General features: G+C 40.5%; 2 protein-coding genes across 3 annotated transcripts; one reads left to right on the top strand and one right to left on the bottom strand.

The window, feature by feature from the left end:
* Window positions 1–422: 422 nt before the first annotated feature.
* Window positions 423–5019, top strand: fut7 (fucosyltransferase 7 (alpha (1,3) fucosyltransferase); the record flags this gene model as incomplete). The annotated part of the gene is made up of 3 exons (XM_085358111.1): window positions 423–455; window positions 1396–1482; window positions 3958–5019. Coding segments are annotated over 3 exons (1182 nt in total), but the record flags the coding sequence as incomplete, so codon positions are not given.
* Window positions 5020–7237: 2218 nt separating this feature from the next.
* On the bottom strand, window positions 7238–9174 carry pou5f3 (POU domain, class 5, transcription factor 3). Of its 2 annotated transcripts, none has more exons than XM_085358109.1 (5): window positions 8443–9174; window positions 8207–8321; window positions 7900–8033; window positions 7559–7723; window positions 7238–7477 (listed from the first exon to the last, which is right to left on the bottom strand). In XM_085358109.1, the coding sequence occupies exons 1-5, from the start codon at window positions 9172–9174 to the stop codon at window positions 7238–7240; spliced, it is 1386 nt and encodes a 461-aa protein (XP_085214235.1). The 2 variants fall into 2 exon arrangements, with proteins under 2 accessions (XP_085214235.1, XP_085214236.1); XM_085358110.1 differs by having other exon boundaries at window positions 7900–8030.
* Window positions 9175–14940: the final 5766 nt, after the last annotated feature.

The raw sequence follows: 14940 nt of genomic DNA, 5'->3' as shown, positions 1-14940 counted from the left end.
GGTGTTGGTGTTCTTCCCCCTACAGCAGCTTCCCTGATTGTAACTCAGTCTTGTGTGAGCACCCTTGTGTAACCCCCATCTTCATATGTCATGCCTGACACTTCCTCTTTTTTATAGCCGTGCACACATGCAACGAACTCGTCTTGGATATGCTCCATTTTTTCTCATAGAGTGAGGGTTGCCACAGACATAAAAGAGAAAGAATGTTCCGCACTTACCAGAAGGCAGGAATTTAAATGCAATGCGGAGTTAGAAAGAGGGTGGGACAATGTGGACCTTTTTATGTAAACACATATTCAGCAAGATTTCAGAAAAGCCACACCTACGATTCTTTAAAAGGCTTTGTGTTTTTGGTTTTCTAACACAAGTTTACCATCGTGTTTCTGCTGGCAACAAGCAGAAACAATATTCATGGTGATTGAAGAAAGAGAATAAACCACTCATCTCATCATCAGGTTAGTGGAGGAGGTTTGGGGTTTTGCCTTTCATATGTCTTTCTGGTCAGTGTGGTTCATCTAAAGAAATTTCTTGCTAAGCAAAATCTTGCTAAATCTTTATTTGTTTGTTTGCTTATTTAAACTGCCAGCTTGCATTTCATTGACTGCTAGAAATAAATAGAAACATGCAGGTTTAAAAGTATAGGGTCACCAGCCAGTGACAGAACAACAAAATCTTTTACAACATCCTGTAGTTGATCTTTAGGTCTGAACTATAGACATGGCCTGTTTCTTAAGAATATTGCTATTTAATACACTTGTTGACATAGATTTTGAATAAAAATATATATAATGTATTAAGGATATATACAAATGTTTTTATGAAGGAGGCTCATTTGTTCTATTTGTTTTTCCAAACATGTGCTTTCTTCCTCTGCCATGCAAATGTAAGGAATAAATTTGTGAAAATATTTCTTCAGGAGTTAGTGTGGGAAGTCATTTTAAATGTTGCTCTTCTTCATTTTCAACAAACTGAAACCTTGTAGTTTCAGGTCTTACATATTGCAAAATCCCATTTCCTTAAGTCTGCATCACATTGTACTTTCTAAAGACAAAGACAGGTTCCACAGAAAGACCACACCGTTTAAGAAAGGTAGAGCTTTTAAATGATATAGGCCTTTAGTTTAGAATTTAATATGCAATGTCATGCAATGCAAAAACAGGATTAACTAAAATATTTGAATTGCATTCGTTCGAGCTTTACACCAGGTGATTTGTAACTCACTTTGTGTCATTTGTGCAACTGCTTGATTCTGTCTTTTGAACATGAGAGGAGCGATTAACCAAATAACAGCTGGAAGATAATAACAATGTGTTTTATACACATGCAAATACTGACTGAAAGAGATTTTCCCCTTCTTATAAAGTAATATTTAATTTTTGTTTTGTTCATTTAAAGCAAAGGACAGGCAAGGTGCTGATCTGTGTAGGAGGTGGTGAATCGTGTTCATACTGGAAGCCACATGTGAAGTTAAAGTCCCTAATGGTGAGTCCTGAACACAGTCACTACTCTACCCAAAACTGAATACAACACACTTTTATTTACTTTAAGAGAGACTTCTGATTTTCCATATAAATTTACAAAGTTACCTTGTGAAGAAAGTGCTTCTTTTTTCAGTTTCTCCATAGTTTGATGAGGTGTTGGTCACTTAATGAAAGACCTAGGCTCTATTCTGAGAAGCAAGTTTAGCTCTGACATTGTTAAGCCAGATAAGAAGAAAACCCCAACATTCTGCTCCAGAAAAAGTCAGTTACTAGGTTAAAAGAATCTGTGGACTAAATCTGTTCACTGGCAGGTTTTCAGCAACAAACTCTGAATTTCTGTCTGACTGCCACGCCACCACCACAGCTGAATCAGTGACTGCTTGTTTCATTTCTTCAGTCATAAAGTCCCTGGCGAACCTCAGAGCAATGTGAATTCGTTTCCAGAAGCTTACAGGTTGACAAAGACCGAAATCTCAGTTAGACGTTTGCTATTTTTTGCACTTAACACTTTTGCAATGATTTAGTCAGCAATAACAATGGTATGAAGTCTTGTTTTCACCACTGAAAAAATCAAAACATATTTTCTGCCAGTTAAAATTTTGAGATAATAAATCATAATGTAGTGTAACACATAATGGAGATAATAACAGAAGTTTCTGATGCATGTCTGGGTTTTGATAGTTTTTTCTTTTTGTTTTTGTTTTTTTTAATTATTCATTCATTCATTCATTAGCTGAAACAAACTTCCATAGGATGGAGACAGCGATTATGTCACTAATTTATTATTTGAATATCTTTAAATATTGTTTATATTAATTCTATTTAAAGCTTTAGCTTTAACACGTTGATCACTAATCAGTCATTTGTCAGTGAGAAGGAGAAAAAAAATGCCTGTCACAGTTGGATCTCGATGTGAATATTTGAATGAAGATGAGGCTGAAATGACTTTAAGACTGTAACATCATTAAATGTTGCAGGCAGTCTGACTGTGTTGTGAACATTTCAGGTTGGACTTTGTTCATAGATGTACTGAGGCATCTACCCAGAATGGGCTCTGGTAGAAGGTATCATTGGCAAACCAGGTGGAAAACCACTTGCACAGCAGGATTTAAAACAGATAAGCATCACTGATATTTTATGGTATGCTCCTGAATTTCTGAGTTTCCAGACAGAATTAGAAACTAGAATGCCTCCTCAAATTTGATTTCCCCAAAAGGACGCCAGTGACCGTAAACAGATGTAAACTGTGAAACTTTTCATTGGAACTGCCATTGTTCTCCATTTGTGACTCGCTAAAAAGAGCACTGACCAAGCTGTGGCTGTAAGAGAACCATCATCTGTCACTGAAGGTTGAGATTAGATCAGATTAGAAATATTTACACAGAGAAACATTAAAGCAAAATTTTGTTTTTCTCTTTGTTTTTTCTTTAAATCTCACTAAGCATTTAAGTAAGTTGGTAACATCCCATCGTTTTACTATTACTTTAAATTAAAACGAACATGGTGATAAACTGTAGCAAAAAACTTTTTTTTAATTTATTTACTTGTTTTTTGTTTTTCATTTGAGATGGCAACAAATAGTGTATCCACCGTAGTTTTAAGATAAACATCATTGTCCACACTGATGCATATTCACATCCTTCGGTCTGCTGGGTTTTAATCGGAGACTCTGCTCTTTATTTACCCATTACAATGGTGAATCTGTGGTCTGGGACCTCCGCTGTAATGCTGTGCTATACTGCAATTAAACAGACGTGAAAGTCAAAAGAACATGGTTCAGAAATTATTCACAGTGCAGGTTTGAGGTATATTTTTTCTTTTTTTAGTGGGCTACATACTGAACCCTAGAAGATAGAAACAAAGTATTGATCACGCTACCATCAATTTGATACCAATACCAGCATGGCTATTGGTAATACTGAAATTCAGATTTTCCCACCTCGACTCCGCTGATGATGTCTTCCTTCCTCTGGTCAGGCACGCCTTAACACAGAATTGAATATACACAGAGATGATTGACTTAGCACTGATAAGCCTCTCTGGAACCAAAAGATAAAAAGACTTTATCAGAATTAATCATCTTAGATTGACTTTTTAAATATAGAGTTTTGTGAACATGTTTCCTGGAAGAAGCCTCTGGTGTCTTAACAGATGACATAAAGGGATAAGCGCTAACATGTCTCGTTCCAGGAAGTTTATAATGACGTCCGTGCAACACCTTTTTTTAACCTGTGAACTGTGCAGAGTGCAAAAGGAAGAATTTAAATATGCTCAGTTTAAGTGGACCTTTAGAAGGATGCATTTACTGAAAATGTGAGGGATTATATTTAGGTAAAACAAGACAGATCATCCTTGAAGTCTATGCAGCATTCAAGAAAAAAAAAACATGCAAGTAATGTCTTTTCTTTATATATCTGCTCAAGGCAAACAGTGAAGCAGGAAAAAAACTGATGTGTTCATTCTTTTCTTATGACAGGGGTTTCACACCAAAAAAATATGCAAGTTGGTGAAGAGGCTAGTCATCCTCTGTTTTTTACCACTGTGTCTCTTCAGTGGGTGGCTGAGTAGCTCTGTAAAACCTTTACATCATGACAGCAGAAGTAGAAATGTGACCGTCCTGCTGTGGTATTGGCCCTTCAGCAGATCATTCAGCCTGAAGGGTGACGTTTGCTGGGATCTCTACCGTATCCCTCACTGTATTCTGGTGGACGAGCGCTCCTACTTCCCCTCTGCGGATGTAGTGGTGTTCCACAACAGGGAGCTGCAAGTGGGCCTCCACAAGTTGCCTACTAACATCTCACGGCCATCAAGCCAGAAGTGGGCCTGGATGTCCCTGGAGGCTCCTTCTCACAATGGAAACTTACATAAGTATGCAGATATCTTTAACATGACCATAACTTACAGGAGGGATGCTGACGTCAGCATACCCTATGGCATGCTGCTACGGAGGGAGGCTGAAGAACATGTGAATGAAGACAACTCTGTAAACAAGAGCTCTCTGGTTTGTTGGGTGATCAGCAACTATAAGAGCCACCACAAAAGAAGCCAAGTGTACAACAACCTCAGAGCTTCAGTTCCTGTGGTAGTTTATGGGCGCTGGACTAAAAACCGCCTCCCTTCCTCAGAACTTTTACCTACAATATCTCGCTGCTATTTTTATTTGGCTTTTGAGAACTCACTTGCTAAAGATTATATCACGGAGAAGCTGTGGAGGAATGCTTACGAGGGAGGGGCTTTGCCCATTGTCCTGGGGCCACCTTTAGGCAATTACAAAGCTGTGGCTCCACCTCATTCTTTCATCCATGTTGATGAGTTTGCATCACTGAATGAAATGGGAAAGTATCTACAACAGCTTGCAGAGGATAAGAAACGCTACAATGAGTATTTTACCTGGAAGAAACAGTGGAAAGTGAAACGGTACACAGACTGGAGGGAAAGACTGTGTAATATCTGTTCAAAGTACAACAGTTTACCTAAGCACAAAGTTTACTCAGACCTAGATGCGTGGGTCAATGCTAACACAAGCTTAAACATTTGATCAAATTTTACTGTATTTTTTTTGCAACATTTGTAGACATCATTTCATCATTCTCTGAATTTCTTTGAAAACAGTTCAGAGTGAATGTGAAACGTAAAAATCTGAAAAATTGTATCTAAAAAAATATTTTAGAAATGTGATTGTATGCACACAACTTAAACTGCACTGTAACTACTATGCATTAACAACAATGACTGAGTGATCTGCTACACTGAAATCCCTAGCACTTTACTCCAGTACACTAAGGTTAAAAACTACCTAGTATGTGGAGATATTTAGAAAAGGGATGTAGCGGATATCTGGATAAAGTGTAACCTGCCTCTTGCATTATGGAAATGTCTGTAAACACACACTGTACTGTAAGTGCTACTTTGTACAAATTATGACAAAGCATCCTTTTCCTGTGTTGCAAGAAAGGGATGTTTTATTAAAATTATGCAACCACTTTTACACCTTGAGTTACTAAAGAAGCTGCTGTTGCAATATTCTGTCTGCATATATAAAATACTGTGAGCTAGTCAACTGCTCCAGCTTAGAAAGACAGTTTCATACTTTTAGAGAGAACCAGGCTAGCTGCTTGTCTCGATCAGGTTTGTAAATAATTCAACATTTAAAATGAGTTTTGTTCACAGCGCCTCTGGTAGAAACTCCAGTTCTCAAACTGCCTCAATGTTTACAATAAAGCAAAACCTGGAAAACTTTTTAAAATTGTCATTTTTCATTGCTGAAGTGTTGAAAGACTCAGAGACCATGTTTGCACTTTATATCCAGGCCAAAACACACACACACACACACCACTTCCTTGAATAATATATAACATACATGCACTTACTACACTAATGCCAAAGCTTAGCAGCATGAGGTAAAATTCCCCTGTTTAAATTCAGCTACAAACTACTGCTTACCCTATGATGAGGGTTTATCATGAAAAGATACAAACACTGTCTTTTGATAACATTTATTGGGGGATAATAGGCAATTCTGTAATTATGCATACATATGATTACAAACTTTTTTTTTTTTTTTTTTTTTAAGTGAAAAATGTCACTATCCCAGATTTTCAATATATTAATCAATTTAGTTTTGCTAAAAACTAACAGCTAATGCCTAACAGTTGTGATTGCACTCTCAGTAAATAACTTCAAGTTGATAATTTCAGCTTGTAATCAACACTGAGGTATCCTGGGCCAGAAATAAATTACAGCAGTACATATTGTTTGACAACTTTAAGCTGATCCTGCTAATAATTTTATTGTCACCTAGGGACTTCTTGATGTATTTTGAAGTTGGAATGACATTTAACATTGTTTTCAAAGTTTTAAAAACACTGAGTAAATAGTAACATAGGAAATAAAAAAGAGAAAGTTGACAGGGTAGTCAGTCAACATTAAAATCTAAATAAAGAGAAAAAGAATCCTACAAGAGTTTCTAAAAGCAGATGGCAACAAGTCACATTTACTGTCGCTCATCTGAGAAAGAAAGCGTGTACAAATAGAACAAGTAAAGGGTTGTAGTATTTGCCAGATTACGTCAAAGGGATTACACTAACACCTACTGAAGCGCTTTTTTTCCCCCTTTTGCTTAATACTAATAACCACAAGGGAGGGGAAAAAAGCAAGTTTGGTATACAAATAAAAATGGAATAAAAGCCTTGTAAAAAAATTTGGACAAATCAATCTTATAAGAGCGCTCTCTGTTGCAGTGCTAGTTTAGACAAATACTACAGATGCTCTCTACAGACATGACACAAGAAGTATTGCACAAGTATTGGCCAAACTGTCAAAAATGAATACTGTTTAAGGAGGTGTCCCTCCCTTGCTTTTCCCTTGTTGGCACCACAGAAAGCCTACCCAGAATTATGCACAACTAATACACCCCAGCTCTTGAGCATTTACAGACCAAGCCTCATTCCACATCTGGTCCATAAAGTCACAGCACAAACTCAAAAACTGGACTCATTGGCCAATACATAGTCATGCAATAAATGCGCAACTCCACATCCCCTTTTGCTATATGAAGTCAAAGTAGTTCATGGTCACAGAACACAGTGACATAAGACATTTCACAATCACCATAGCTGAAACCAGAAACCACTTTGATTTCACCCTCACACAACTCAGATACGATCAGATGGTTTGATTGCTGCATTTGTAGAGCTTACGAGGCAAGTTGGGCACATTTTTGAAAGGCAATCTGTGGTTCTGGTTGGACTATGGCTTTATCTAGTTGGGTGCCCAACCACTCCAGGATTCAGGGCTTGTTTCATGACATCAGGCCTGGGAAGTTGAGGCATGTAGAGGGTGGGAGGAGGGCCTCCAGTGAAACTGGGCCCTGGGTAGGCCTGACTGGGAATGGGGGAAGGACTCTGCTCATACAGCTGGCCTTCCAATTCCTCATCCAGCGGCAGAGCCAAGCGCTTCCCCTTCTGTCTCCGGTTGCAAAACCAAACACGTACCACCTGCCAAGAGCAAAATAAAGTGTTAGTCAACAAAATGTGAACCACAAGAGACTTGTGGTGAGAGAAATAAGATATGCTTACATCTCTCTCCAGGCCCAGATCATCCGAAATGTGCTTGATTGCTTGAGTGTTCGGTTTGGGACACTTGATGAAGTAGGACTCTAGAGCAGCACGCACTGCCCCCTCCAGACTGGTCCTCCGCTTTCTTTTTCTGGTGTCAACAAAAACTCGCTCAATCTTGTACATCTGTGGAAGCAGAAACGTGTAAGAGGGATGGAGAGTTACTGATTGTGCTCTTCAAGCACCTAAATTTGTATCACTAGAGGATTTGACATATCTGCTTCAGTTTGGGCTTAGTCTAAAATTAAAAGGAGCCCCAGTTTGGCAATCACCTGGTCTTAAACTGGTTGTTTGAAACTTACATCCTGAGGATTTTCAGAGTTCTCCGCCTCATCCAGCCATTTCTGCAGAAGGGGCTTCAGCTTGCACATGTTCTTAAAGCTCAGTTGCAGAGCCTCAAAACGACAAATGGTAGTTTGGCTGAACATTTTTCCTGCTCCAGAAAATAAAAGACATAAGACTTGACGGACACACAGCCAGCTCCCCAAACTGCAGAAGACACTTCATGAGCATATAATATTCATAACCATTTTTAATTGCCAACATTTACCAAATCTGCCAATCCAATCTACTAAAGTCAGATGCAACATAAGATAAGAATAAATTTACCATAAAGGCTTCCCAGTGAAAGGCCAACATCTGACTGGGTAAAACCCAGAGTAATGCGCTTGTGTTTGAGCTCCCTGGCAAACTGCTCCAGCTCTTCAGTGGAAACAGTTTCCTGCTAAAAGGAGAAAATTTTAAAAAAAAAATAAAAAATCCAAAATTCAAGCGAAAAATCTTTGGCTGATAGGCAGCGCACATTTGCAGTGCTCTTGCAAAAGGTCTACGAGATGAGGACTCACCTCTTCCTTGCATCCTTGATTGGAGGACGCGGCATTTCGTCGGGAGGTGGCCGGCCTCTGCTGCTGGGCCTCAGGGACAACCTGAGGTGTGTTCACGCTGAAATACCCGTTCCCCGGAAGTCCGTTGCTCGGGGGTGAGGGGGACAGCGATGGGGAAGATGTCGAAGACGTGGAGGGAGTTTGACTACCGCTGCCAGGTGACGAGAAGGACCAAAAGGACGGGTTCCAGGTCCCAGTCCTAGCGTAGAATAATCCGTGGGCCATATCGTTGGAGGCTTGTGGAGTCAGGTACTGCTGAATTTTCATCTCGGATGAGTAGTCCTCGCGGGCGACCTTCTCCATCTTTATTTCAGGTAGTTTGATTTGCTCCGCCGTCTCGGCTTCAGGGGTGGTAAGGTTTATAGGCTGGATTGCTGCAGATACGCCAGGTAATTGGCCTGTGTAGTCTGCAAAGGGATACCAATGCTTGGGTTGCCCAAAGTCTCCAGCCTGTAGCTCAGAGGGCCTGTAGTCGGTGGAGACGGATGGGAAGGGGGAAAAGGCTTGAGCGGATGTCGATGCGATACCACTGTAACAGCTTTTGTTGTAAATGCGGCTCGGGTCTGGCAAGACACCATGGGGTACCTGGAAGAAGGCACTACTACCAAAACCCTCCTGACCCAAAAGCTGCGCGCAAGCGCTGGCGCGGCTGAAGTCATAAGGCCGGCTGTGGCCCTCAGGACTTTCAGACATCTTCCAAAAGATGAGAAAACCTGGCCGAGCAACAAACGCGCTTCCAGAAAGTGGGGAAAAAGTTGATCTAGAGGTGACTGATTTTAAAATGTCTTATCCGTTTCGGGATCCAAAGGAGAAAAAAATAAATAAACCAGTTCAAACGTGAAGGCCTACGTCTGAATGCAGCATAACTACCAATATCCCAACGGCCTAGTCCATAAAGCTTTGTCCTCCCAAACGCTTATCTACCATCAGGCTCAAATGCGTGTCTGCTCCACAGATTTTTCTTATCAGCGCCACAAGTGTTAGTATCGTTTTACAGCCAATCATCGCCCATTGGTCGGCTAGTTGATTGGGCACAGCTGAAGGTGCATTTGTAAATGACCTTGACTCCTCCCAAAGAGGTGGGCGTGTTTTTTTCACCTGAACTTAAAAAAGTTATTTTTAGCACGGTATTGATACTTTATGTATGTGAAGTACATATATTTTAAAGTTAAGCTAATGCTTAGAATAAACTGATCTACTTGGAAGACCATAAAAACACTGCTCAAAAACCACAGGTCACTGCTCCTGTGAAAAAAACAATTTAACATCCTAACTCGCTCATTTCATACATAAATTATAATGCAGCGTTTCTTTACATTATTCCTCGTTAATGGCATGGCTTTGACATTAAAATTTCTCACACACAAGCTTCAGTGTGGCCTGAATCAATGTATTTAAACAAATACCAATGTCATCCCGAGTAGCTGATGAAACAAATTAACCTAATGAACCAGGCCGAATGTAATCGTAAACACATTGGGGTCGGGTACTTTTTAACTCTAACAAACATAAATTGCTCATAAATTAGGCAACACTTGCATAATGGAATGAAAAATGGTTTATGGCTACTCGAAATAAAAATTTTCCCACCCATTGCAGATAAAGACATGTTCTATCTTGTTGTAGTGAGAAATTATTCATGTCCGTGGCACCTTTTTTTACAAAGTGTATGTTTTCAATTGTGGATTTTTTGTTTGTTTGTTTGTTTGTTTGTTTTTTGTCTTCTTCTTCTTAAAACAACTGAATATAACTTTATTCAGAACTATCAGTTAAAAATCTGTATTTGAATTAGAGGATTGTGTTACCGAAATAAAAGACAGTCTACAATTTTTATGATTGTTTAAAAAAACCCAGATAAAAATGCGATTATGCATAAGAGTTTACATACTGGGATAAAAGGATAAAGGAAAAGGCTACAGTTGCCAAGGTTATGGCTACTTTTTTATATTAAGCTTATTAAAACATTCGGAATGGAAAAAAACAAGCTTAACCATAAAACAATCCACAGCACTCGATTGAACTTCTCCCATTCACCCCCTATCAATGGCTATTCAAAAGCCCAGTACAGATGCGATCCCCCAGCGCGAATAGTTGGCCGCAGATTGCGGCAGGAAGACGCACTGCGGGAAGGGAGTGGGGGGTGCAATTGTACGACGAGGCCCCGGGGGCACCCCGGGGATTTCAGATCCCGAGATGCGATGGTCGGCCATTAGCTCCTTTTCACGTTGAAACAAAAAGTCCTCAACCCTTTGATTCCAATCCCCACACCCATCAACCCCCTCCCCAACACCCCCATCATCTGAGACACTATCCTGAAGTTTCGATGGAAGTTTCCCCCTAGTCTGCATGTCCCACTGCAGGGATTAACTGCAATATGACCTAAAGGTGTAAAACTGGTCAAGCTGTCTGCAGGCTGTATAATCAAGTTCTGCTGGAATATAGGTTGCATGTGTAGCGCCATGTGTAACATTTTTTCACCTTGTGGCTTGAGGCCTTACCCCCCCCCCCCCCCCCCCCCCCCCAAAAAAAAAAAAAAAGAAAAAAGAAAAAACAGTAAAACACCTCAAACTCATGTCATTATATTCTTGGTGGTTCATGTGCTCTAGTTTAAGACGTTCTTGCAAACAAACAGAATTTCTTCTTTTGGAACTTCTGAAATTAGCTCATCACACTACATTATAACCAGCAGATGAGCACTTAACACACTTTCGGAGAGAAGTCAGTGGAGTAAAGGACATCAAATACCAGCTATACAAGCATTGTTCTGGGTACATGGACTTGGGGGAATAATTGTTATGCAAAAGACAAACACAGCAAGAGAGATAGGCTGGGCTAGAAAGAGAGAGAAAGGCACAAGAGAGCGCAGAGCTCTCAGGGTGCCCAAAGAAAAGGAGTGTTGGTGGTGTTGGGGGCAAGAGGGGGTGGAGGGTTTAGTGTTGAATGGCTCAGTACAGTGAGGAGGAGATGTGTGAGAAGAGTATCCAAGGATTTAGCTGAACCCCACCCACCCCCACCTCCCAAATGTCTCAGATCTTGCCTTTAGTTCTCTTCAAGACTCATCAGAGCCCTTCAGCACAATCAGAGGAGGGGAGAAAGTAAGAGATAAAAGAAAGCCTGCTGATAGGGTGGCAACGTGAATGTGTTGCACATTTCAACTGATCAGATCTGTGAAAGAAACACCTCCAACTTGAGTTTCATGACCCTTACTTGTGAAAGTAAATATACTTGCTTTTTTTCTGGTCATGTCTTCCTTTTCTATTTGCAGATGCATGATGTGTAAAATGACTCACTTAACAGTAAACATGCACTTCTGGGAAGATCTTTGTGTAATTCCTGCAAGTAAGAAAGAACTTAAAAAATGTAATGAGTGTACCTACAATCTTATATTCAATCTGAGGGACTGCTTTCAGATTGTTGCTGATTTAATTGGTAGGATTCCTAAAATCCACCCTTCCTGTTGAGCAGCACTATCACTATCATCTCACAAACAAGTTTGATGGCATTTTGATTTCCCCCCTAACAGCCCTGCCGTTAACACCCATGTTCACACACCTCCACCCACTCAAGGTTTCATCCGAGGGCTGATGGCAGCCTTCTTCTCGCTGTCCACCAGCGAGCACAAAGAGATTTACTGGCATTTGCATACATCTCAATGGAGGCAGAAGACTTGACACATCCCCTCCTGAGCACACACGGAAATTCAACCACATACACAAAACCCACAAACCTTTCTCTCCTACCACACACTCACTCACTCACACACATACACACTTTATGGGCGTAGTCAAGGTAAAACAAGGTCAGAAAAATAAAGTTGGCTTTCAGTATTGTTTGATTGCACAGATTTTCATTTTTAAAATCTTTGAGTGTCCCAGAAGGTTGTAACATAGATCAACGTCCATTTTTATATACATTTTATCTAAGAGCGCAGTCAAAATGCCAATTTCTGTTATACTAAGTCATCACAGAAGAAAAAATGTGTTGTTGTATTTTCTATGATTTGATGTTTTGTTGACTTGCTCCAGTCAAACTCAAAAACAAATCCTTAGTCTTAAGAAATGGACAAAAGAAGAAGACCCATATTTGATCAACATCTGGATAACTTTCTTTAAAACTGCAAAATAATGCACTGGCTTTGGTAGAACATATAACTATGAAGCTTTAACTTAGTACGCCTACTATGATTCTGACAAGGGGCCACTGTTGCATCTTTGTCCTAAATTTCCTGTAATTTCTTTACTAAAAACACCCAAAAGAAGCTTTATCTGTGAAAATACATAATACTGTAGAAAAGTCTTGAGCCACACCTCATTTATTTTGCTTGAAAATTAGAAATCTGTCGATTGATTAATTGAAACATGCAAGGATAATCGGGAAAATAAGAAAGTGTACTTTATTGATCCCCGTTGGGAAATTCCTCTCTGCATTTAACCCATTCACTCAGTGAAGCAGTGGGCAGCCATTGGGCGCCCAGGGAGCAGTGTGTGGGGAGGGTACCTTGCTGAGGGGTACCTCAGGGTAGCTGTTCAGGGGAATCGAACCCCCGACCTTCCGATCGTGGGGCCACCACTCTACCTACTGCGCTATCCCTGCGTACTAGTTGAACAAGTTTGAAAGGTAATATTTAAGATAAGATAAGACTTTATTGATCCCACAACGGAGAAATTTTTGCGTCACCTCAGCTCAGGTACAGATATCAGAAGGAAATACAAAAATACAAATAAGTACAATCAGTGAAAAAAGTAAGATAATACACTATATACAATGGTAGCATACACAGTATGTGATTATGGATATGGTTGGAAATATGGAAGACATAAACTATACAGCTTGACATAACTATTGTACCACTACTATTCCTATGTATAGACATGTACACACACACATGTACACACTAAATATACATATGTATACATATACATACATATATACCTGCACATGTCCATACACATGGAAGGTCCATTATGCATGAAGTGGTGACCATGGATGTTCACAGTGTCCAGTGACTTATGACATCGTGATTGAGGAGTTAGAGTCTAACTGCTGTTGGGATGAATGATCTGCGAAAGCGCTCCTTCCTGCAGTGAGGGTGTTTCAGTCTCTGACTAAAGGAACTTCTCAGCCCACTCACATACTCATGCAGTGGGTGATGTGGGTTGTTCATGATGGATGTCAGCTTTACTAACATCCTCCTCTCGCCAACCACCTCCACAGACTCCAGGGGACATCCCAGCACGGAGCTAGACCTCCGCACCAGTTTGTCAATCCTGCTCTTGTCCCTGTCTGTGCATCCACTCCCCCAGCAGGCCACTGCATAGAAAAGGGCAGATGCTACCCCAGTGTCATAGAATGTCCTTAACAGAGTCCTGCAGACTCCGAAGGACCTCAGTCTCCTCAGCAGGTGGAGTCGACTCTGGCCCTTCTTATACAGAAGTACCTGAAGTCTATGATCATCTCCTTTGTCTTGCCGGCGTTGAATAGGAGTACGTTGGTCTCACACCAGCCAACAAAGTCACTGATGACCCCCCTGTATTCCTGATCATTCCCGTCTGATATGCATCCAATGATGGCTGTATCATCTGAGAACTTCTTTAGATGGCAGTCGTCCGAATTATAACAGAAGTCTGAAGTGTAAAGGCTGAACAGGAAAGGTGGGAGAACCGTGCCCTGTGGTGCCCCCGTGCTGCAGATTACCACCTCGGACACACATTTGGTATGAACACCTTCATTGTTCAACACAGCCTGAACTCTTTTAGGGAAATGTTCTTATAATTTCTTTAAAGAGACTTCAGGAATAGTTCTCCAGGCTTCCTGAAGGACATTCACAACTCAAGTGGTGTGTTTGGGATCACTGTTGCGCTGAAAAATGAGAGTATTCCTAATCAGATGCTTTCTAGATTGATCCATGCACCATGTAATTCTAAGTCTGATCAGCCCCGCAGACCCAAACCATGATAGAGTCTCCACGTTTCACAGATGGATGTAGACACTCACCGTCTCCTGATATCATCAGGAGAGGCACCTCTCAGATCCTGTGTCAGGATTTTTTCCTCTTTAAGGATTTTTAAATTCTGTTCATCTGCTGTACATAGCTTTTTTTAGACCTGACACAAGTTCTCACAGCCCTCATTAGTACCTGGGCCTCTTCCTGGCCCAGGAACTGCTGGCAGTCCTCACCGAAGCTTTCCCCAGCTTGCAGTCTCCCATTACATCTGCCATTTTCTTTCAATGAAAACTGTCAAAACTAATTGAGAATGTCATCTATTCCTTCATTTGTCCAATTTCTTCAAATTATTTAAGGAAACACTGCACACCATGCACATATGTGCCAAGTACGTGCTAAAAACTCTTTCGGAATCACCTAATTGGGGCTAAAATGCTATTTTATGCCTGTCACACTGCATTGCTGTTGATCATTTTCTGGAAATTTAAGTAAAGAAATGGTAAAAAAAAAGTGTT

This window comes from Diplotaxodon limnothrissa, linkage group LG7 (genome assembly GCF_057381915.1).
Source record: "Diplotaxodon limnothrissa isolate DT_005_m linkage group LG7, D_limnothrissa_male_GT1.1, whole genome shotgun sequence".
In the NCBI taxonomy this organism is placed as follows: domain Eukaryota; kingdom Metazoa; phylum Chordata; class Actinopteri; order Cichliformes; family Cichlidae; genus Diplotaxodon; species Diplotaxodon limnothrissa.
This window is presented reverse-complemented; position numbering and strand designations above follow the sequence as displayed.

Coding starts and splice junctions, on each gene's coding strand:
- pou5f3 (XM_085358109.1), bottom strand. CDS start 9,174: ATGTCTGAAAGTCCTGAGGGCCACAGCCGGCCTTATGACTTCAGCCGC. Junction 8,034..8,206: donor TTCACTGGGAAGCCTTTATG/GTAAATTTATTC, acceptor TATTTTCTGGAG/CAGGAAAAATGTTCAGCCAA. Junction 7,724..7,899: donor ACTCTGAAAATCCTCAGGAT/GTAAGTTTCAAA, acceptor CTGCTTCCACAG/ATGTACAAGATTGAGCGAGT.